Here is a 23,875-nt window from a genome sequence, read left to right as displayed (position 1 = left end):
AATATTAGCTGTAACAACATATTCATAATAAACTCATCCACTTTTACAAGACTATGGTAAATTAAGAAAAGTTCAGCTGTTACCCAGCTGTCAGCAGATTTATGACTAATTGCATAAAAATTCAGTAATCCCATTAAATCTGAAAATCTACACATTTAAAAAGTTCAAGAACAGATTTTAGACAAGACTAGGTAAGAGGGATTAAATTTTTCTTCCCCACTAGTAAGTCACATCCCTTGCATTCTGTAGCTTATATTTTTTTGTGTCCAGCAGAAATCCTGGAATCATCTGCTCATTTTTTACATTACCTTCCTTCAGGAGGCAGAGCCAACCCAGTGCAAGTAAGTCAAAGGCAACTTTTAAATCAATTTTGAAAGAGGAAGTGTCCAAACTTCTGAGGCCATTACAGGAGATCACTTTTCATCATCATCATAATTAACAGGTGATACCATATGAATCCCCAAAGTAATCTCTCTCAATCTCCTTAGCCGCTCCATTTCATTTTCATGGATGCTTTGTTGAAAACTGTGCTGCTGACAGGATCTTCATAACCTCAGAGGATGGCACCTGTACTGATAATCCCACTCAATCTGTAATTCCATTTACTTGGATGAATCACAGGAGATGAACAATGCCTTAGTGGATGGAAACCCTGACAGCAAACCTTGTGACAGCAACCTAGAGAACAGAATTTCCCATCTTTCAGTGTTACCTGAAGTTTTTCACGTGATCTTCCACTCCTGAGAGCCGAATGGAATGCTGCAGAGCATTCAGGTAAGTCAAGGCTTGAGTTGAGGATCCCCAGTTCACATCTGTTCAAAGATTTGAGGTTCCAATGTGTTATTTACAGTTGTCCATTGTAAAGCTTCATGATCACAAAATAAATGCTGGACATTGACTAAACCAACAGATTTAAGCTACACCTTGCCACATTTTACACAACACTAGTCAACAAACCCTACAGCTTAACAGGCAATTATATCTAAAAATAACATTTCTGTAGAAGTTTAAGCAAAATAGTTAAGGAAGGGAGTAGCTTTCTTTTGTCTGCACATTGCCAAGACCACAACAACTTCACAGAAGTTACAACTTCACAAAAGAACACCACTTGAAGAAAAAATGCTGTGCTGAGTTATTTTATACCACAGCAAAGAAAAAACTGAATCTCAAAACACTGCCGAAACAAAGTCAGATACTTTCAGTGGAAAACTGCTAGATTAAGCAGATCCTTTCAGATTATTATTTTTATGAGGAACAGTAAGACTCCACTATCATCTTTTTCCTCCCATACACATCTCTTGATAGACACAATGAATTTACCATTTTCCACATGCACCTTTTCATCCAGTTACCTTTCAGACATTTATGCCTACGCGACATCTTCATAATTTGGGAGGAGGGGGAACAGCAGTGACTATGCAGGAAAAATTCCATTCAATTACAACTAAAAAGGCTGAAACAGAAATTTAATCTAGTGGTCCAAACAGAAAGAAGTTGCTGGGGTTTTTCCCTGCCAAAGCCATATTTTTTTCCTTTCTTTCCCCCCTCCACAACCAAAAGAAGCCCCTGTACATACCTGGCTTCTTGTAAGTGACATAGATGTAAAGCCCAAGGACTATAACATAGGTTAAAAGTGCTGCCCACCAATTAATGACAAACATTACAATGCAGCACAGAATAGCTCCAATGAGAGAAATCCACATATTGTAGTATTTGAAAGCAGGCCGCCAACCTAGTCAAAATAAAATTTAGGAGGGTAGAAAAAAGAGGGGGAAAATTAATTTAAATTTAAAATGTAAAAGAAGGAAGGCACTGCACTTTTTTCCCTTCCCCTCCCTGGTATTCTGCATCCACTGCATGTGAACATCTGATTTTCAGTGATGTAAATGCAGACTGGCACATTTATGCTTTCCATTTTCCAACACCTTCCAAATGAATTTCCAGCTTTCTCACACAGATATGTAAATGCTCCTAATTTTTCCCCCTAAGAGCACAGCTCAGATGGAAGCTTGAGGATGTTTGTGCTATATGTCTATTGAACCAGGCGGTCTGACATTAGATTTTTCCTTTCAAAAGTAGAAAAGCATAAATCATCCTCCCATACCTCAGTTTCTTACATACTACTGTTTATAGTTGTGCATTTTTACTGTTTTCACATAGGAGTTCTCACTACATGAAAAGGACAGGTATATCCAAACAGAACTTGGGTACATCCAAGTACTAAACTGACAGTTTTACATTATTTGCCACAAGTTTATCCTAAAATCCGGTATACACACCTCCATGAACACATCCAAGATTAACAAGTGTATTAGAGTTATTAAAGTTAGAACTGTTGTGCAAACAGTTATACCCACCCTCTGAGAAGAAAAAAAGCAAATCTACCCATTCTATAACTTAAGCTCTTAGGGGAGTTATTCCAGTTCAACTGCATGTGGACTGGGTGTAATGTACATCTGTTCTGCAGGTACGAGGTTTTGGCTTATTCCTGTAGTTTAACCCACACTAAGGACTATAAAAATGGGGCAATACCACCAACAATTCCTGTTTCTTCTTGTCTGGAATATGAAACATCAACAAAAACTGAAGACAACAAAAGGTGGTTTTGCCAGCACCAGCTACTGAATTAGCAAAAATGTTTTCTTCCCGAGTTTACGAATCAATTCTGAATTATCTTGTGTTCCCTCAGCAAAGATGACAAAATCAGTAGCCCCCAAGCCCTACTGGATCACCCAGTTCTCAAAACTTCAGAAGACCCATGAATACAACATATTAAGCTTTTAATGCATGAGTAGTTCCTACCTGGAGATTTTGCAAGAGAAGCATGGAATACAGAGAAGTTAATCAAGGCATATGAGGCCAAGAAGAAATTAGAAATAATTGGAGCAATAACATTCAGTTCGGCTGTAAAATGAAAAACAAAAAAAAAAGCAAGGAGTTATCGAGTTACCAAAGGTATCACTCAATGGTTTTGAAGATTACAGTGAAAAAATTCTGCTGTAAAGAATCTCATTTTTTGATATATTCTAAGGAAATGCAGTTTACCCTTTTGCTGACAGAATTTATATCAATGATCTCCTATTTACTAAGTTTTCTTTTAACAGTTAAGAAGTGTAGCTTTCAGCTTCAAAAATATAAGCACTACCAAGTGTTCTCGAAGCACTCTGGAAGCACTGCATACTTTCTCAAGATCATTAATTGAGAAAATTTCATTCCCAGCAGGGCTTGGATCAAACAGCACACTAACACACTGGGTTCTGAAGAATTCCAGATGATCTAAATATTACAGACCAACACCATCACAACAGTGGTGCTTACGCCTCCTTCAGTGAGAGGGAAAAACCTGATGCTCTCTCCTTTCCTTGAGGCAGCATGGTACAAAATATTTTTATGTGTATTCTCACCATCATTAAAAAACAAAAACAAAAAAAAAAAAAGGTGATCAAAATGCAGAATGTGCTATCCTGGTCTGCAAGTTTCTAGCTGCAATCAAGCTTCCAGTCAGCATGGCTCAACGGGGACCCCAAGGGGGAATCTCTGCCTCAAGCAGATGTGAAGGAAGGAGGACAGAGCAAACTGGGAAAAGAAGTTAAACACAATGGCACAGGACTCATAGATGGACACAGCACAATTCGTTTGCCACCTACAGAGAACATGTGCAATTAATTATAACCTAGAGAACCTTCAGCAACAGCAGTGTCAGCACTCAGCTCCACCATTTGTAACTTAACAGAAAAGTACATTTTAAATAACATTGCTCATGCAAGTTTGCATTTTACTGAAGCTGCCATTATTAAAAATCTGAAATAAACTTTCATATTTACAGGATGTTAACACTGTCTCAAGCAAAGGATGTATTTCTATTGACTGGCAGCACCTTAAGACAGATACCTATGATTAAAAAGAGAAGTGCAGTTAAAATTTACTGCAGCTCTTGACAGAGTTGTATCTAGAAGACAGGAGAAAGTATGCCTCAAAATAACCAGATTTAGAATGCTGACTTAGAATTAAGCTGTGCATTAGAACTCTAGGACCCTGTCATCAAGTTCACAACATGCTTTATAAAGGACAAGTTCAAGTTCACAACTGGAATGCTTTCTAAAGGACAAAAGGGGATTGAGATTTACTAAAATTTCAAACTAACCGATTAGTATGAATCCAAGAGCAATTAAAAATGTTAGAATATATCCTCTCAGTGGCTCATTGTTCTTCCCATAGCCTTTAGCAAACATCTGAAATCCTGGATAAATGCTGTCCTTGCACAAAGCCTAAGGGAAAAAATTAAAAAAAAATAATCAAGAGTCAACATGCATTTTGCTCATGCCATGTTCCATTACACAGTATCTTTCTGAACACTTCTGGATAGTTTATAAACCATAGACTAACTGTATTCTCAACTGTCATTGCATCTCGACATTTTGCATTTCCACTTTTGTATCCTTAAGTAATGTCCACCTGCAAGAAGCAAATTTGCTGTTCTGTAACTGTCTATTTTACTTGACAACTGTCTTAAAATTACAAAGTCTTTTTTTACATATTTTATTTTCTCAGGAAGTGGAAACTTTGCCCAATATACACACTAGTTCTCTGCATCAATACAACTGACTCCTCACTTAACTTCTTTTAATCCAAAGACAGAGAAGGAGATTCAATAGTTAAACAAGAAGATAGAGCAAAATACACTCAGGAACCCCAACAAACAGTAACAAACTGTTCTCCCATTCTAAACAACAGGTAAATATGAGAACAATCCACTGATGTCATCTGATAATGGATAATGACAGCAGTATGTCACAGCCCCCTTCCAAAAATCATGACTCAAAATTATTATTCTTCAAAATATTACTGTTTTCTTCCCTTACTTACCTGGAAGATCTTAGGGGCACTCACAAGAGATGCTAATGCAGATGACAGTGTGGCTGAGAAAATACCTGCAGTAATCAGTGGTGCAAACCCTGATACCATGCTCATGACCTGAAAACCAAAATAATTTCTTTTTTAAAATATGTAAAAAAGTACACTAAACAAACAGATGGCACCATAACTACAAAAACAGAAAAAAAAAAAATACTACACACTCTTCACTTAAGAGCTGTCTGAATATTATGCATTCATAAAAATGAATGAGCTAGAGACAGCTCAGGGAATATAAATGCATCCTGATTTCAGGACAAGAGGTGGTGGCTTTTCATACAATATAATTTGAAGCTCAAATTATCAAGGGCAAAAGTCTTCATGGGCACATAAGAAGATCAGAAGGAAGCAATGGAAGAAGAAATACTTTGGAATGTATAACATATTCCAACTAACCTATTGCTGACTAACATGGTCTCAGAAACCCCAAGTGATAAAACATGTGAAAACCACATTCCTCACAATCTCTGTCATTTTAAGTTAGGCCTTTTTTCCCCCAGTCAAAACCTGAAGGGGAAGACAAACTTGCTTCCTATCTCCCCAAGATCAAATCCCAGCACATGTCTGTAATCTCAGTGACAGAAGTCAAATGTAAGCCGGATGAGCAGTGAGCTGGTACCTTCCAGTACCTCAAGGGGCCTTAGGAAAAGAGGGAGATTATAAAAGTGAGTGCCACCCCTGTCCATGCCATGTGCATTGGAAGATCATCTTCAAGGTCCCTTCCAACCTAAACCACTCTGTGACTCCACTTTTCCACAGATTATATCTGTACCACAGCTACATGCAGTTTTGCACCTATCATGTGATTTAGGATACACAACAGTGTAATTAAAAAATGTTCATGGTTTCATAGAATACTTTCCTTTGAAGAAAAAAAGCTGAAGTTGCTCTAAGACAGCCAGTGCTGAAGAATTTTAGTCAACAGACCAAACTCATCAGGGTGCTTTTCAAGCACCATGTGGTTCTGCATCATTTGCACTGCTTCCTTGCCTTTTTCACCCAGGCAATCTCATTTAAATTATCAAGAGAGCAACCAAATGAAGGCAAGAAAAAAGCATGCAGAAGTCTCCTGTTTTAAAGTTATTGTCAGCTGAAATGGTAAAATCTTGCTGTCTAATAATCTTACTAGGTCAGATGTTCTCAGACATAGTGTATAGATGACTGATGAAGTTTTGCTCACTAAATTAATGGTAAAATTTACTGGATTTCTCCAGACCAGACTGACAATGACAGCTGGGCCTCTCAGTCAGCTGAGTCTGTGCACTACATCAGGTTTCACAGGTCAGTCCAAGGGATGCCTCGCTTGAAAAGACAAATTTAATAAAAAATGAGACTAAAGTGTCTGTCAGAGTAGTGTAACAAATGAAGGAGAGAACTTTCTGAAGCCTACTTGCAAGTTTATAACAAAAAAAAGGCATGCCAGGCCTATAATCATAGAAGAGTAAGACTAACAACACATCTATTAAACTATCTCTTTATAAGCAACAGAAATTTAATTTTATAAGCAACAGAAAAATTTACAGTTTTAAATGGTAGTTTCTAATAACCCTACATTATGTTACAGAATAAAATTTAAGAGGTGTAAATGCTGTACTAATATTGTAGAAAGAAACTTTTGCTATAGCAACATAATTAACAAATGCACATTAATTTTTATAGAAGCAGAATGTAATTTTTTTTTCCCTGCAAGGATGGCGTAATCAATCTTCCCTCATTATAGAGGGAATCTGTGTACAAGTTTCCCTCACTTTCCCTCTCACATGTAAAATATTTTGATGCCTTTACTTTACTACACTTGCCTCAACTTGCTATTTGCTTCTGACAACCGACTCATATTTTACATTCTCTTTTCTAGATTCTGTCCAATGCCTCAAATTATTGACACTCTCTATTTCTGACCATTACCCTGTTTTATAAATTTGAGAGATATCCCAGCAAAGCCTATGCAATTAATATTTGGCATTTTAAAAGCCAGCAAGTTATGCCTTAGGTTAGTTAAGCGCCTTTAGGAAGCTCCTCTAAGCCAGGAGAACACAGGGGGAACCAGATCCAGCAGAATCAGTGTGCCATGGTGTTGAACTCCCCTCCCTCCATCCCCAACACAATCCAGACCTCCTGATCACGAACCAAGGAGCCCACAAAGGCAGCTGAAATAGCACTGAGATTTTCATCCCTGCAGAGTAAAAGGGAAGAGTGGCCCTGCAACACTGTTGTGCTGACACAGACATACAGTTCCTGCTGATAAGGGCCTCATTATGTTTGCCTGGCATTTACAGTTAAGCCAGTCTCCTAAATTTCAAGCATTTGGTATCATGAAATATCGTATTTTGATACAATTCAGTTCCTTGGTCCGGCACTCTGGAGCAAAACAAAAATGCTGTATTAAAACAACTGAGTTTCATTATACTTTCAACTTTCATCCAAAGTTGAAAAAAATATCTGCACATTAATTACCCAAAGCTGTAACTTTTTGTTGGGAAGCTCTAGGCTGAGGCTATAGAGCCCAGAACAAATTTTTGCAAATACTCTTCAACCAGGTGACAGCCTGGGCACAGAATAACCACTGAACAGAAATATCAGAAGCCTGTGAGGAGCTACAATTCACTGCAACAGAAACTAAAGATGGTCCTTCTAGGCAGGTCTGACAGCCTGTCTCACCTCCTGTCCTCATTTAGAGTTCCTAATCTAAGATTTCCACAGGTAAATCAGACTACAGGTGATCCATGTGCTGCCTGAGCAGACCCACACCCTGAGCTGACCCAGCAGAACTGCAGATCAATTCTTTGGAAAAGAACTGACTGCAGCACAGAGTGTCCTGAAGTGATGAAGTCATTACACTGTGAACACAAATTGGCACTTTCTGCCCCAGAACCTGCCTGTTTTCAAGCTGGAAGAGAAATATAACGATCCTCCCTCACCTTAGGGATTCATTTTAGTTTGTGCAGTAGTTTTCTCAGCTATTTACCATACAGAAAAGAACCTGAGAAGTGCACAAGTGTGGACACCTCCCTTCCCACACACACCCTGCACTGCATATGAAAAAACAGTATCTCTCCTTAGAGCTAACAGTCAGAGATACAAAATTGTGAGCAGCTCAGTTATGAAATGGACAAGAGTCTCATTAGATAAACAGCCTCTCACACAAACATTTTCCTTCTGACAGAATCAGACTCTTCTCAGAGAGGCACAGCAAAAGCTGGGAGGGTGAGAGAAAAAAACAGCACGGGGAAGTCCCACTGGGTACAAAAATGAAATTTCAGAGAAGGTTCTCAAAACTGCAACAAAGCAGGGGGGTGTGAGAGGGCACCACATTCTCTGTGCTGCCTCTGGCCTTCAAAGTGACTTGTTCTAATTGACAGAAACTTTTTTCCACAGAGAGAGGCAAGAACAATCTGGGAGACAGAAACACCCTGAAGTACAAGTAACATTTATGATAAGAACCTTTCAATAGTCGTGACTTAAAGACACGGAGGAAACCAGTTACAGGCTATTCACAGCTGTATATTTGACAATACGTTGGTTCTTTTGAGCTTAAAACAAACAATGAAAGTCATCAGATTTTGCAAATTTGTCAATCCCACAACAGCAATTCTGACTTCCCGAACTAAGTTAACCCCATGGATGATACCCACATTATTACACTATAATAATTTCATTACTGGATTTCAGCTCAATCTCTGGCCAACTTTTTGTACACACGTTAGAAAAACTTTGGGCAAAGATGGGACTACCATAAACTGAACTGGAATCAGTGAGCAGTAAATTGATTTTCCTTTGGATTCTTTCAAACCCTTACCAGTAGCTCATGAACAACCCAGCTAGCTGTGGTGAAAGACTGTGAATTACCCCGTAACTTGCAGAGGATTTTTAAATACTGTAACATTATGTTTAACGAAAATTCATGACCTTGTTACCATTAAAGGGGAAGCTGTGACAAACAATTAAAATAGCCTTTAAAAAAAAACACTGTATTTTCTAAAAAACCCTGAAAATTTAGCAAGCGAATTACTGACAGAGGCCACCTATGATTAATCAGCACCATTACTGAAAAATCAGTACATTTACCCTCACTGGTGAATGATGACATTCAGGTACCTAAAGCAAGCTGCAGCACCACCACCTAAATCCAAACAATTTGCTCAGAAAAAGAGTAGATATTTATGCCACCTGTGTATAAACACCTAAGAGTTTTCAAAAGGTATTCATTATTTTGCATACCAGCTGAAGTGTACCACACACCTATTCCAGATTAAATTTGTATTTATGAAGGCCAGTGTGTATAGTTTATGACTTTACCTAACAAGCAACTGAAAAAATACAAGGCAACAAATCCAAGGAAAAAACAAACAAGACCTGCCAAAACAACAGGCAACGAAAAACCCCAACCAAGCCAAAAAACCAACCAAGAAACCCAAAACCAGCAAAAAAAGCCACTGCACAGCTCCCCCAAAACAACAAACAAACAAAAAATAAAAAAACCCAAGAAATTCAGCCAAAAACAACCAAAAAAAATCCCCCAAAAAACGAAAAAAACCCACCAAGACACCAAATCAACAAAAAACGCCAAAAAAACCCACCAAACAAACAAAAACACCAAACCAAATTAAAAAAAAAAAGAAATCCTCCCCAAAAAAATCCAAAAAAATCTGAACACAAAACCTGATATAGAGATTAAGGAGGAAGTTTTATACCTGGAAATTGTTCATCAGCCCATAGTGACACCCTGCCTGAGACTGACAGGATGAGAAGTCATAATTGAGTTTGCAGGCTGCACTAGTGCAGTTTGCCAGCTCGCTGACAATGGTGTCGTTAACATTCCCTGTGGCATCTCGAACTACACAGGAACCTGCAATGGACACAACAGTAACAAAAAAGCATTAACAAACTGAACCTGAAGTTAAGGATAGGTGTTAATTCCTTTTTATGTAAGCATTATCTAACAGAGCAACATTAAAATACCACATTTAGTTTTTCAAGATGCTACAGTACTAAGCTCATCCTCACTATGAAAACAAACACAAACAGAGCAACTGCTCCCTTTTCTGAAACAATCTTTAGTTTTTTAATATATCTGATTGTAGGAAGAAACAAAGTTTTAGCATGGAGGAAAAGCATGCCAATAGGCTTGCAGGAATTTAGGAGCACAATCCCTGGCAGGCCTGAGGCCAGGCTGGACACTGGGTGATCTTCAAGGTCCCTTCCCACCCAAGCCATTTTATAGTTTTATGACTTTACACTTTCTCTTGTAGTCAATTTTCCTAGAGGAGTGCAGATTTGTTTTGTGTGTATAGATGTTTGCAGACAGGTATAAATTCTGTTGCAGCTGTCACTATGACTCAGCCATTAAAAAAAAGAAGTTTCATGAAAGGCTGTTGCAAGCCATTTCCCAATGTTTAAGTAAGCCATCTCCTATGTGACCATGGTATTTTTCAGGCGGTTTCTTGGTGAAAAACAGACACAGAGTGTAATTTCTCCCACATTCTTTTATAATCATCACCTTAACTACTGTCTTTTGTTCATCTATTATTACATTTTAATTTTGCTGGTCAAGAAAATGCTGGAGAAACAGTATTTCTGCCTGTAAGTATTAAGAAAATGGTATTTCAGTACCCATTAGTTTAAGTCTTCTATTTCAAGGGGGTTTTGTCTCATATATGACAACAAGTAGATAAGACTAAGTATTATTTAACATTCTGTAGTCTAATAGTAGAGGTAATCAAACTGTTTGAACACCAGGAAATACTTTGGGGACTGGAATTAAATAAGGAGTGGGGAAAAGTCCAGAGAGTCAATAAAACTCCTTTCCTTTACTCTTCCAGGAATCTGAATGACAAGAACTGCCTTGCAACAAAACCCCATGACAGCTAAGGATCTAAATTAACTATTTGCAAAAATTAAGAAGGCAGAGATCTGCTGCAAGTGTAAGTTTATTCAGTAATATTCCTAGGCATCAATGTATGTTGTCTCTCTTCCACGGGGAAAATTAATTCCTGATTAGTTATACCATATTTAAATTCTTGTGAGACATCAGAACTTGATTAACAGCCCACCACAACACCTGGTCCCAGTAGGTGGACATTAATTAATCCTTCCACTCCTCATTTCTTTTTTAGTTACTTATTATGCCTAACTGGTGAAATTACAATGAGTTTCCTACACCACACACCAGTCTTATGCTTTTCTTGTGAGTATGTGGAGGAGCTGAGGTTTTTAAAATTGTTTTCTTGTTTAACTGGGAGTAAGAGCTTTGTAAGAGGAAAATGTTTCCCTTTCTTCACTATTCAGGTATCTGCCCCAGCCACTCGAGCAGCATAAAATGGATTTGACAACACACTTCTCAGCTGAACTATTTGTAAACAGCATTTTGTTGTTGACAAAATTGCAGTGGCAGGCCAATTATACTGAACAACTCATTAAATACCTACAGTGCACTATCACAGCCCTCTTCCTCCTCATTCTGTCAAAGTTCAAACTCAGCTTTGCCAGGACTTTCACACATGCAATCAAAATGTGGCAGAAAGAGACATGGAACAAACTTAATGTGGGCCTTACTGAGAGAGAATGTACAACAGGCAGGCAGGCTCTGTTCTCAGCAGAAGACACTTAGATAAGGTAACAACAATAAATGTTACTTTCTGTAAGACTCATTCAGAAAAGTTGCATTTATTTATATGATTCTGGCAGTTTTTTCCCCTAAAGTCTTTAGGTCTTCCCTCCTGTGAAAATAAGATTGCACCTTTTCACAGGCATTTACAAGCATATTCCTGCCAAACTGAAATAGAGCTTTGCCAGGCTTTAAGCATGAGAAAGTTTACAGCCATCTCTAACAAATTATCTCCTTAATATATGAATTCCAGAATTACTACAGCCCTTCAGAGTGCAGTTCAGAGTGTTTAATTTTACTAGTGCTGCGAACAATTACAGTTTGGCTCTTGTGAATTAGTTTTACTTTCATAACTACAGGAAGCAGGTCATAATGCTACTCAGAACTTTGACTTTTTTTTTGTTAGAGCTTCCCTTGTTCTTAAAGTGATAAATGTAGCTCTTAGAAATGTATCTTCCACGATTTTTAAAGCAAATTTGTCTGTGAAATCTGCCTTCTCATGCCACCTGCTTGTGTGCCTCAGTCCTCTGCTGAATTATGAAACTGAATTATGCATACCAATGTCTCAGTTATCCTTCTGAAATAGCTGCCTAGCTCTAGCAGCAGGATCAGTAGTTTTCCTTCTTTCTTTTCTACTCAGTTTAGCCTTCTTACTTACTACAGAGCATACAAATAGTGAGTTAAGTTCAGAACATCTTCCTCCTCTTCAGATATGACTACTCTGCAACACTTACTACCCCTTCATATCTTTAGTGACTTGCTTACACCACTCTCTGGGAAAGGAATAAAAGTGGTTTTGTTTGTCCAATACTCCTGATCCAACGCCTCAAAAGGAGCTGAATTTCACCCATGATCTCTGACTCCTGCTGCCTTTTTCTAATGAGCAGAATTCAAAGTGTAAGTCAGTACATGGCAGAACATTTCTGATGAATCAATTTCACGTCCAGTTGGTTTTGCAAACTGCTTCTTTTGTCAGTTTTTATACTGCACTTTTCACGTTTGGAAGCTGATCAAAGTATTCCATTAATAAGTAAGTATTAACAATAATTTGAGTCTTGTGTGGATTGAGGTTCCAAAGGATTCAAATTTGGTAGCAAGAGGTCTATGCAGTCAATCTAATTAGGAAATGAGGGTAGCTCATTATGCTGCATAAAGCACAATCACTACAGAGCAACTGTTTGGCAGAGCTACACTCCCACGTTAGCCAACAAAGGCAGACTAGCAAGATTGGTATCTTTGAAAGGAAGTATCATTAGTGGTAAGATCAATGGTCCTCTCAGAAATGAGAATTTCATTCAAAAGGCACCACAGCTATTATAAAACAAGGTCTTTCACGTAAGAAAAATTATTATTGCTGTCAGAAACTACTTTAGGTGACATGACTAAAAAAATGTTTCCAATCACAGGCAAGAAATGTGCATGATTCAATTACAATCCTGTAATCTTAAGGTTACTAGAATTATTTTATATGTGGGGAAAACATAGTAAACCACTGGTACTCTACAGCAAGACTGGTACCAACCCCAGGGCAACTTCTACAGAGGACTTCAAACAACTGTGGGCTGGGAAAGACTGGGAAGAAAAGACTCAGATCAGTCTCTGATTATTTCTCCTCTTTACAGCAGAACACGACACTTCCAAAAGTGGGCTGATGAGAACTGAAGGCCTTTCTTGGTCTCCTCCCTCAGCTGGGGAATTACTGCCCAAACATCCTCACCACAGTGCTGTCGGATCATCCCACAGCTCCCTGCAGGTATGTGGCTGATTACCATAATCCTCAAAACAACACAGGTGTTTTTTCAGTGGGTATTTCCTGAAAACACGCTTTTCTAATCCAGGGATTATCCCACTGCTAAACTATAAATCCATTAACGTAAATAACTGCAACAATGAGGCAACACCGATAGAAGTCTACTGTGATCTTCTGCCTGAAGTAGTCAACTTTTCTTAGAAAACCATCAGTTATTTCATGAAATTATAAAACCAGCTGAAAACTGAAATCTCCCAACGGCAAAAACAAGAAACCTTTGGCTATTACTTTCCCGTGCAAGAAAGTCAATTACATAACGACTCTGCATAACAAATTACATAAAACCAAATCAAAACATGTCCTTAGAACAAACGTGAAAGGAGAAAGTTAAAAACATTCTCTATTTACCTACAGACACTGCAATTCCTGCGTAAACCAATGTAGTGATTAAGATGGCCAACAGTGTTCCTTTAGGTATGGCTGACTGAGGATCCTGAAAGAAAAACGTCAGTGGACAGTGATGACAGAGGTCAATGGACACTTGAGTGGTCGTGGAAAATGTCTTTAATTCACTACTCACCGCAAGGTCTCCCGAGATATTTGCACCAGCAAGTATGCCAGTTGCAGCAGGGAAGAAAATAGCAAACACAGAAAAGAAGGTTTCCTCTTGTCGGAAATCCGGCCCAAAATTCTCCATGAATATGTCGGCTGCAGGGGAAGATTTAAGTCTGTGAATATTCACATGGAAGCTGAAGTATGAACCCATTCCAGCCACTATCAGACCAGTAAAAAAGCTGACAGTCACAGGACTTTCTTAAAACTAAATGTAGAACATTTAAGCCCTAATTCATCACTTCAACTCAAAGTCAACACAGCGAACTTAAGCAGATTTAAATGTAGAAAAAATACTTACAGTATAATCCAGCTTTTTTAAATTTAATATATATTCAATATTAAGTAATACTCAAGTTTTGACCCAATTGCGGAAGTGACAAGCAATCAGGAAAAGTCTCCACAGTTAAACAAGACTATAAGATATACTAGATGTTTAATTTAATAATAGCAGCTTATTTTGGAAAGGAAGGAATTGTTTACCATACTGTACACTGTTCCAACATACCATTGTAACCAAAGAAACCTTTGGGCTTCTTGCTCTCCAGAGGAATAAATGTTCCTATGACAAAGTCTCCTATAGCAAGAATGAGGATCACCAGCAGGACTATCTGTGCCTGAAACACAATGACTGCTGTCAGACAGGAGAACTTGTTCTTTTCATAGTATCAAGTGCTGTGCTATAAAATGTAAATGTTTACTTGATTCCAAATTCAGCTTCACCTTCTCAGCATGTTCTCTGCAAAAAAATCAGGAAAGCTGGAGAGAACTTGTACAAGGATTTTTAATTATGAAATAGGAATAATTTCCAAGTTCTATGCCTAATCAAAAAGGTTTATTATTGCTAAATGCCTCAAAAATATACTTGTAGAGACAAAATGCTTAAAAGAATTAATTTCTCATATATAAGCCTTCCAGAAGGAATGTATTTGAGGAGATTCAAGAAATTTACATGAAAATAGCCAAATGCCAAACAAATGCTACTACTGCATTAACTAGCCATGGTCATCCTGTGTCTTATACTTTAGTATGTGGTATTTTCTAAAAAATGTATTACATCCAGAATGAAACAGGTCTTGTTTCCTATTTTATGCAAGGAAATAGTTTATTTTGCCACATTCTCATGTTATCAATCCTTAATAAGGAAATTAAATTGCAAACTGCAACAATTACTTGTTAATTCCTAGTTTTGACACTTCTTTTATTACAACCTAGATTTTTAGTCACTTTTCTGCAGAACTATTATAAACCCTACAAGTTGAACAAGAAGTATTTTAAACCATCCCACACCTCTAAAGTGTGTGCAAAGATAAATCCAGGCACTGCAGGGATGGTTCAGGTCTTCCATTAAAATAAGCAATCACACTGCTGTTATCTTTTGGGTGATTTGATTCCTTAGAAAGGAATGCCCGTAGCTTGGGGAAAGCTATTCACAGACCTTTTTCAGGCCTAGGATCAGGAGCTAACACGCAATATCACTGCGGCATTGTTCATGCCTTCAAAATAAAGTTTTCAGTTCACTCAGCCTCTCAGGAAAAAAGGGTGGAACTGTGATAAACAGAGCAAAATGGCCTGCAGCAGACTGAAAAGTCCACCTGAAGAAAAACAGTTTGTGTCCTGTATTTAAATCGTTGTAAAGCCTCAAGAATAGGTGAGGGGTGTGAGGATACAGCTGGGTGCTTACAGAAGTCTTTAGTAAGACAGAAACATAAACATTAAGTTATAACAGAGCAATTGCCACAAGTGGATTTTTCCAGTAACTAAGGAAGCTTCTCCCTGAAGCTAGGATGTTTGCTGAATATCTTACTCAAATTCCCAAGTCTGAAAGAATGGGCTTCTAAGACTTCAACACAAGGAGCTGAGAAGTGAACACCACAAACCCTAAAAACCCATTTTTTAAAGCAAACTTCCCTGGAATCAATCCCAGTCTCTCCTCACTTTTAGATCTTTTTAGATCTGGTTCAAAGGCATTATGACAGATTTCCCTGCTCCATTTTCTCTAAGACCTGGCTAAGGCATAGGAGAACACCACAGATCAAGATGGAGACACTGATGCTTTGCTAGGCTGAGTTCTGTTAGCCCACATGAAATGCCTGTTTGACAGGTTCCGTTGCCAATCATTGCTCCCACTTGCCTCATTCCATGACCGAGAAACCAAATCTTGACTTTTACATTGAGGACAGGACTTTTGAAAGCTATCCCTAAAATAAGGATGGCACTGCAGTAATACCACATTTCAGGTTTGATGTAGAAACATTAAACAGGGGTATTTTCATGCAAACTATTGTTATATAAATGCTCATGCTACACAGCAAAATGAAGATACTACTTGGTGACTTCAAGTGGCAGCAGCCAGAAGATCATTAACAAAAAATTCTTTCAAAACAGTTCAGAATAAGGAGGTCATCACTGTTTGCAGTTGGGTGTATAAAGAGAGCACCACAAATTCAAGTTACAGAGAGTGAAGGGCTACTTGAGAAAGGTAAAGAGTTTCTAAAGAAGTTCATGACCAGGTCAATTTCTGTAAGTTTCTTTTCTCCCCAGTAGATCAAAGCAATGCACTCGATCTTCACTCACTTCTTCTAGGAGCCCTATTTCTTGGAAGCAACAATGATAAAAACAATCCTCTCATTTTTATTATAAACAGCATATCATCTTGATGAAGGAGCACAAGAAACTCACAATACTTCATGAGAAGGCTCCTTCAGCTGCCTCTCAGACAAGAAAACAGGAGCTATTGTGATATCAATATACATTGGGAAGGAAGGCCAAGTGAGAGGCTCTTCTCAATTTTTTTTTTTTTTTTGAGCAAATTAAGGACAGATATTCATAAAAAGCCTACAAAGTGCAGGCAACAGAGAGCAAGCTACAGTGCCTCATAATGCCAAGCAGAAAACTGGTAAGGCAGAAGAGTTTCTCTGTTAAGACCTCTTCAGTCAGAGCTGACCTAAGAGTGAGGTTTTCCTCACTCTTTTGCATCACCACCAATGCTCAAAATCCTTCTCCATGCTGGGTCTAGTGAGTGCATCCCACCGTCTGGCTGTTTCCAGGTGAAAATCAAACCAGAAGAGAGTGAAAGAGAAGGGAAGCCAGCCCATTGTTTTTCATCCTTCGAATCTGCCTGAAGTTCATAGTAAGGGAAAATTCCCATGCTGAAGTTCTTACCTTCTCTTGTGCTGTAACTGCCCAGAAGAGGGAAATGCCATTAATCTATTTGACAATGTCATTAAGAGTGGATTATGCTGGAGTTTAGGTTCTCATAGATGCTTAAGCTTCCAGTGAAGTGGTTTAAGATTTGAAATGCTGCTCAGAGCTGCACATGCTAGTGCCAGACCAAGAGCTACTGCATAAAAGTCAACTCAGTTCTAATGTACCATCAAACAATACTGAATACACTGAATACACTAAAAATAAATCAGACAGCTAAGGTATAAAAATGGAAGCAAAATTATGAAGCAGAGAATTAAAAAAAAAAAAAAAAAAAAGGGAATTCCTTACTTTTGCTTCCCACTCCATTCCTGCAATGGAAATACCCAGCAGTATAACCACTGTGATAGCTCCTATGATTCTGATATCATTCATTTCATCGATCATCAATGTTCCATTTTCCTAACAAAACAAACAAAAAAATACACAGTCATATACTTCATCAGGTAAATATCTTCCCTAAAGAACAGCATTCTATTCACTATAATTTATTAGTAGTTTACCTGCACACCACAAATTTACTGAGTGTAAATTCCCTTTAAGGATACAAGTAATTTGGGTTTTGCCTTGTTTTTAAATCAATGAATCTTCCAAATGGAAACAATAGGGGCTGTTCAGCCTGGAGAAAAGGGAGACCTTACTGCCATCACTTAGTATTTAAAGGGGGCTTACAAGAAATTGGATAGGGCTTGTGGTGACAGAACAAGGAATAATGGTTTTAAACTTAAAGATGGCAGATTTAGGTCAGATGTAAGAAATATTTTACAGTGAGGGTGGGCAGGCCCTGGCACAGAGCAGCTGTGGCTACCCCTGGATCCTGGAAATGTGCAAGGCCAGGCTGATGGGGCATGGAGCACCCTGGGATGGTGAAGGGTGTCCCTGCCCATGGCAGGGATGGCACTGGGTGGTCTTTAGGGTCCCTTTCAACCCAAACCATTCTGTGATTCTACTTGGATGGGGGATGAACTAGGTGACCTTGAAATGTCTTTTCCAAAGCACACCATTTTGTGATCAGATGAATAAAAAAAAGAGTAAGTATATACTTTATATACTCAAACATTCTATATGAGGTGTAAAACTTTATCTATAAAGTATAATCAATATAAGCAGTGTCATCCACAAACCTTGAGTAACTCCACAACAGTCTCTGCAAAACCAACAACATACATTGCCACTGCCACAGCATTGGCAAATGCAAAAATCAGTCCTATGGCACCACCAAACTCTGGCCCCAGACTTCTGGAAATTAAGTAATATGCTCCTCCTGAAAGAAAAAAAATACAAATGACAAAGAAGTCCTCGACATGATAGAGCTTGTAACAGACAGTCATCAGCCCTTTAACATTTACACAAGTCAGAATCTACTCACTCTTTATTCCCTGATGTATTAGAAAATAACCCTTAACTCAGATAACATCTGTCCCCTTAACTTAGGGACAGATGTGCTGAAGTTTCAGGAATGTATTTCAAGTTCTTAGGAAAAGAGACCAGGTGGAAATAACTATAAATGATGCACCACATCATATTATTGCATATTAGGTATGCAACTAGTTCTGTGGCTAAAAACTGTAGAACACAAGCTGCAGTATAACTGGGCTTTTTACTTCAAACTGCCCAAAGCACTTGTGCAGGCAAGATCAAGCAAAGCAGACTGCAATAAATCCACTAAAGTTCCAAGCTTCCAAGACCTGTTCCTAAAAGCTCTGCTGTTAAATGAATTTTCTGCCCTCCAATGGGACACTCAAGAGCCTGCTCTTTGTACTTTTGAGCGGAACAAAAAAACAACAAATCCCACATGACAAATGAAAATCTGGGTATCTGGAACATTACAGGAAGATAAAGTTTAGAAAACGTAGCAAAGGCTTATTCCTCAAACTTAAGGTTAAGCTTTCTAGAAGCAACAAAACCCTCCAGCTCCAGTCTGAAATAACGGAGTGCATGTAAAAAATCTGCAACAGAAAATACTCAATTTCACTGCCTTGGACTTTTTGCGGAAATCCTGTATAAGTACCCAGCTTTGACATCTTCTGTATTTCTTATGTAACATTAAAAAAAATTTACTGTATTACAACATTTTCATAGGAAAAAATGTTCCTATGAAATCTTACAGTTCTTCCAATTCAGGACTTCAAATTTCCTAATGAAGTACTATTTTTCAAGAACGACTTAAAAGAAAAAGCTCCTATATGAATGCAAAAACCTGATATACATAATATAATTAAAGACCAGAAAGGCATTCAGAAACTTAAGCTTGACATAATGCTAACAGTCATAGCTGATTTTTCCCATTGGGTCTGTTTACTTTGCGATAGTGAGGCTTTTCTCTTCATTCTTAGTATTAATGAAGATAGTTTTATAACCTCCTACTTTAGTCCTACCACATTTTTTTTCCTAGCAGCAGTCTTGTAATGTCATGAAGAAGCCTGATCATGTCAGAGGCACCAACCATTTCCAAAAATAGCTGACAACACCACATAAACCATGGAAGAGAATGAAAACCATCACCCTCAGGAAAGCTGGACCTAACAGAGTTTGCAGAGTTACTTGTGTGAAGGTTTATTTCAGGACATAAACACACTCTTAACCAACCCGTGCACCTCAGGAGAATATTAAGACCCTACTCCATAGCTGGATATGTAGCTTTAAAAACACCTGTATTACAAAAATTTACACCAATCAAGTTCCTTTTACAGCATAAGAGCAGGGTTAAATCTAAACTAGTTTAGATTTAAACTAGTTTAAACTAATTAGATTTAAACTAGTTTAAATCTAAATAGTAGGCTATCTATTGACTTTTTGTTAATTACGTGACTGTTTAATCACACACAGAACACAAGGAAGGCTTTGCTCCTCAGCAACACTGAAGTGTGCACTCCAGAGTGAGGAAAGCTTTAAAAACCTCATGAAAATAGCATTACCTCCTCTTACAAACCCATTTGTGGCTATTGCTGAAGTAGACAATCCTGTAATAGTTGTCACAACAGTGGCCATTCCAATAACCAAGACAGAGAGACCTTTTGGGAAAAGAGATGAAAACACTGTAAGCCCTGCAGCATTAAAGAGTACAAACCTTCAACTTAATTTCATTTAAATACTCAAGTCTTGCAAGTAGAACACAAATTTACTTTCAAGCAAAAGGCTTCCTCTTTGCCCATAAGGCTAAAAATAAAAATGGGCAAAGATTCTCTTTAATCAGCAAGGTAAGAACTCTATTCTACAGATCAATCCAACATTTACGTTAAGCCTTTGGAAAGATTTGCTTATATACTACACAGTCCATATGCAGAGTTTAATAATAAGAGATCAAAAATTTATCTCTACAGTTCACTGAAGACTTGCAAATGTAAATTTTAAAGTACTTGCCTTGTACCTAAATAAAAAGGTCTAAGTAACTGGTTGAAGTTTTTGATAAGATAAATTACCATAAAAATTGGCAATATTAAGGTAATTTCCTATTCCTGTTTGAAGTAAAAGCTCAGGATCAGTATCTCTTGTGGATCACATTTGAAAGTCACTGAAATAAAATTACAGCATTAGTATCCATACCTATCCCAGCTTGTCCTACAATCCATGATAGTCTGATGAAGAGCATCACACCCCAAATATTTAACATACATCGTACCTAGGATAAAGCAGAAATGTAACATAGATTGGAAATACAACACAGATTGCATCTGCAGTAATTTCCATTAATTCTTCCTTTCAGTTTTTAATGTTCTTGAAATTATCTTTCTGTATTTCCTCACTTTTAAAATTGCAGTATTTCCTCACTTTTCAAATTATTTCACAAGAATATGATGTTATCATAAAAGTTTAGGACTGGTTTAAAAAAAAGGACTTTAAATATTATTGAAAAGTTACTACCTTAAACACAGAGTTAAGAGTAGTTCAATATCTACACTTGCAGTATGCTACAAGCAAACAATAGTAATAATTTAGATTCTAACCTTTAGGATCCAAAATTCACAATACAGAATAAAATATACAGGAGTGTCTATAATATCATGAGGTCTAAAACCCCAGTCTGCATCTCCCACAAACCTCTCTCTCTCAAAAAAAAACCAAACCATGCACTAAAGCAACACCCTACTAAATAACTTACTCTTCTGTACCATTTGTATCTTAAAACACATATGCACAATAAAAGGATGGAGAGGTGTGCATTTTTTTTTTTTATTCTTGTATTTACAACTCTTAGGTCTCAATAAAAATAGAGTTTGCTTTGTTCAGAATTTAGATAGGAGACTAAAAACAGATCTTGGGTCTCTCTCTTCCCTAAAGAGGAATATATCAATCCTACAGAAAAGGAGATAACCTCTCCAAACCACAGAAGTACAGCACACATTTTTCCACGACAGTATCTTTTTCCTTCTTGGAAATCATGCAATGTAAAAACTCTTAAAACCTGTGTTAAAAAACCATAAACCTTTAAGAACTTAAAGCCCTGAAGTACTTATTGCCTTAAAATTCAGCTGAAATAGGAGAAACCCTTCATAAAATTATGGCATTTATCACACCTCTCATGCACGTAATCTTTATACTGCACTATCACAATGCCTGCCAACAAAGAAGGTGGTTAGCAAGATTTGTAAGAATAGATCAGCACCTGCAAAAAACTGAAGAACCATATATCAAACTTACCAGCACACCTTTTATCCAGCCAAATTTGACCACACCTTTGCTGTCGGGTGTGTAAGCAGCAGCTGCATCCCCAGCTGGTGTGCCCTCCTCACCATTGGCATAGCCATCCTCAAATGGCTCCTTTGAAAACACAAAAAAAGTTTTTGTGTCACTGACAGAGCAGAGTGGGCATATGAAACTTATCTTGTAAAAAAAACCCACCATCTTTTACAGAAAAATAAAAAGAAAGACATGTCAGAAGTTTTGAGCTGCTCCTTTATGCGCCTTGCATGATGCACATCTCAGATTTAAAGGAACATACAACAAACTTACAAGAGCAAACTGTTAACAGCCAATGTGGTAAGTATATTCAAGAATTAGCTCCAGATCCCCAAAAAAGTCAAACACCTGGTCTGTAGAAAAAGAGCTGGAAGATTTCAAATGCACAAGAAATTTTACTTCTTATGTGAAAGCACAGACTGCTCTACCACAAGTTACTGGTCTCTGCTGTAGCATTTCCTGGTTCAGACATAGCTGTCATTTGATCAATTTTTCAGGAAATAAATTATTCATTTCCCTGCAAACTATTCTACTACTCTTTGTAAGGTGATGCTGCCAGAAAGAAGGATGGGAGATTGGCATTTCAGGGAAAAGGAGGGAAGAGAAGTCTCTTCCCAAATACTGCTCACCATTTAAATGGGAAGGATCACAGATGGAGACAACACCAGCCCCACGGACAAAGGCCAACTTACGTCTTTTATTTACAATTCAACTCTCAACTTCAAAGATGCAGAAAACCTCAACTTTAAGTATAATTGAAAATATATGTGTATACACACACATATATGCTTGCTTTAAAGGGAATTTTGCTTTACCAAGCCAGGCAAGCACCAGAACATTTGAACTCAAACATTTCCTACACTTGCTATAAGAAAGCAAAAGCACTCTAAGTAGTTTATCCATTCTTAATACTTGTTTCCTTGGATACAGTAGAAAGACCCTGAACAACATTCAACAAACCAGCTCAAGCAGCATACTGCAAATCAGCTTGCATCGCAGGGCTTAGAAAACATTTTAACAATTAGAGATTCAATCCCAACAAGGTAAAGAGCAAAACCCACATTTGCTAAGTAAGACACAAAACAGAATGGACACAAGGCTTTCAAGTGTATGCAGGGAAAGAATAATAAAGATTAGGGTGAGGTATATTACCAAATTCCTTCTACTCTTGCTATATTAGGTACCAGATACATCCTCAGCACAGGGTTCAGAGGAAATATTTCTACACCTGTCAGTTATGGTGTCCTCCTATGCTCTTACTATCAGCAGTAAACATACAAACCAGACTTTTAAAAACAGAAAATGTCAACCTTACCCAAAGGTCAGTAGCACAGGCTCATGCCACTGCTTCTCTTACTGATGTGGAATTATGAAATTCCCATAGAAACAGATACACCTGCAACACATCTGGTCATCCTGTAAGGCACAAGCCTTCCACTGTTAGGCAGAATCAAGATCAGTTTCCAGATCATTACCTTTAACAGTTTACTCTCTTAAAGAGCACATTATATTGCATCCTAAGGGATTACAATTAAAAAAAAAAAAAGACACCTTATGTGTTATATATATAAAAAATATTTGTGTGTGTGTGTGTGTGTGTTTATGTATTATATACACTAAACAGAGGACAAATAGAAATCTGACCAGGAGTTACCCAGTTTGCTGAACTGCAGCTTTCCTGCTGTAATGGCTGTAATTCTTGAGAGATTTGCACAGCCTTTGACCAGATGAATCTATTGATTGCTGATTATTTGTATTCAGGCACTCAAGCCAAATCAAGTAGTGGCACGTAATCATTTAGAGTGGTAAGAAGAACAGTGAGGACCAGAACGAGAATTACAGCGCTGCTGCATTTCAGAAATGCTGACCTGCCTGAACCAGTACTAAGAAAACATCTCCTACTCAAGCCTGAGGTTCATGCCAGAAGAGGATGAGCCGACCACCTACCCTGCTCCAATAGCTTAGAAGTGCAAAACAAAATGTAAAAATCCCTCTAAGCATTAATATATCCCTTTATGACTCCTTTCAGGAGTGGGGAGGAAACAGAGAGAAAAAAGATGCATTAAAACAAGGGGCAGATTATAAACATGTTCATCACTATGCCAGAA

The 23,875-nt window shown here is 37.8% G+C and overlaps 1 protein-coding gene across 2 annotated transcripts in view; it reads right to left on the bottom strand.

Annotated features, from left to right (window-relative positions):
• Positions 1-23,875, bottom strand: part of SLC12A2 (solute carrier family 12 member 2) — a 53,567-nt gene that overhangs the window by 15,349 nt on the left and 14,343 nt on the right. For both annotated transcript variants that reach the window (XM_074532355.1, XM_074532356.1), the window contains exons 2-15: positions 21,729-21,848; positions 20,634-20,709; positions 20,006-20,101; positions 18,212-18,351; positions 17,379-17,489; positions 14,389-14,497; positions 13,849-13,976; positions 13,677-13,761; positions 9,606-9,760; positions 4,867-4,974; positions 4,145-4,268; positions 2,803-2,904; positions 1,577-1,732; positions 713-812 (exon numbers count right to left, since the gene is read on the bottom strand). In XM_074532355.1, the coding sequence (XP_074388456.1) occupies positions 713-812; positions 1,577-1,732; positions 2,803-2,904; positions 4,145-4,268; positions 4,867-4,974; positions 9,606-9,760; positions 13,677-13,761; positions 13,849-13,976; positions 14,389-14,497; positions 17,379-17,489; positions 18,212-18,351; positions 20,006-20,101; positions 20,634-20,709; positions 21,729-21,848 (1,610 nt within the window). The remainder of the gene's footprint in view (positions 1-712; positions 813-1,576; positions 1,733-2,802; positions 2,905-4,144; positions 4,269-4,866; positions 4,975-9,605; positions 9,761-13,676; positions 13,762-13,848; positions 13,977-14,388; positions 14,498-17,378; positions 17,490-18,211; positions 18,352-20,005; positions 20,102-20,633; positions 20,710-21,728; positions 21,849-23,875) is intronic.

Source organism: Zonotrichia albicollis, chromosome Z (assembly GCF_047830755.1).
Source record: "Zonotrichia albicollis isolate bZonAlb1 chromosome Z, bZonAlb1.hap1, whole genome shotgun sequence".
Taxonomy (NCBI): Eukaryota; Metazoa; Chordata; class Aves; order Passeriformes; family Passerellidae; genus Zonotrichia; species Zonotrichia albicollis.
Note: the sequence above shows the minus strand (reverse complement) of the source record. Positions and strands in the feature narration are given on the sequence as shown.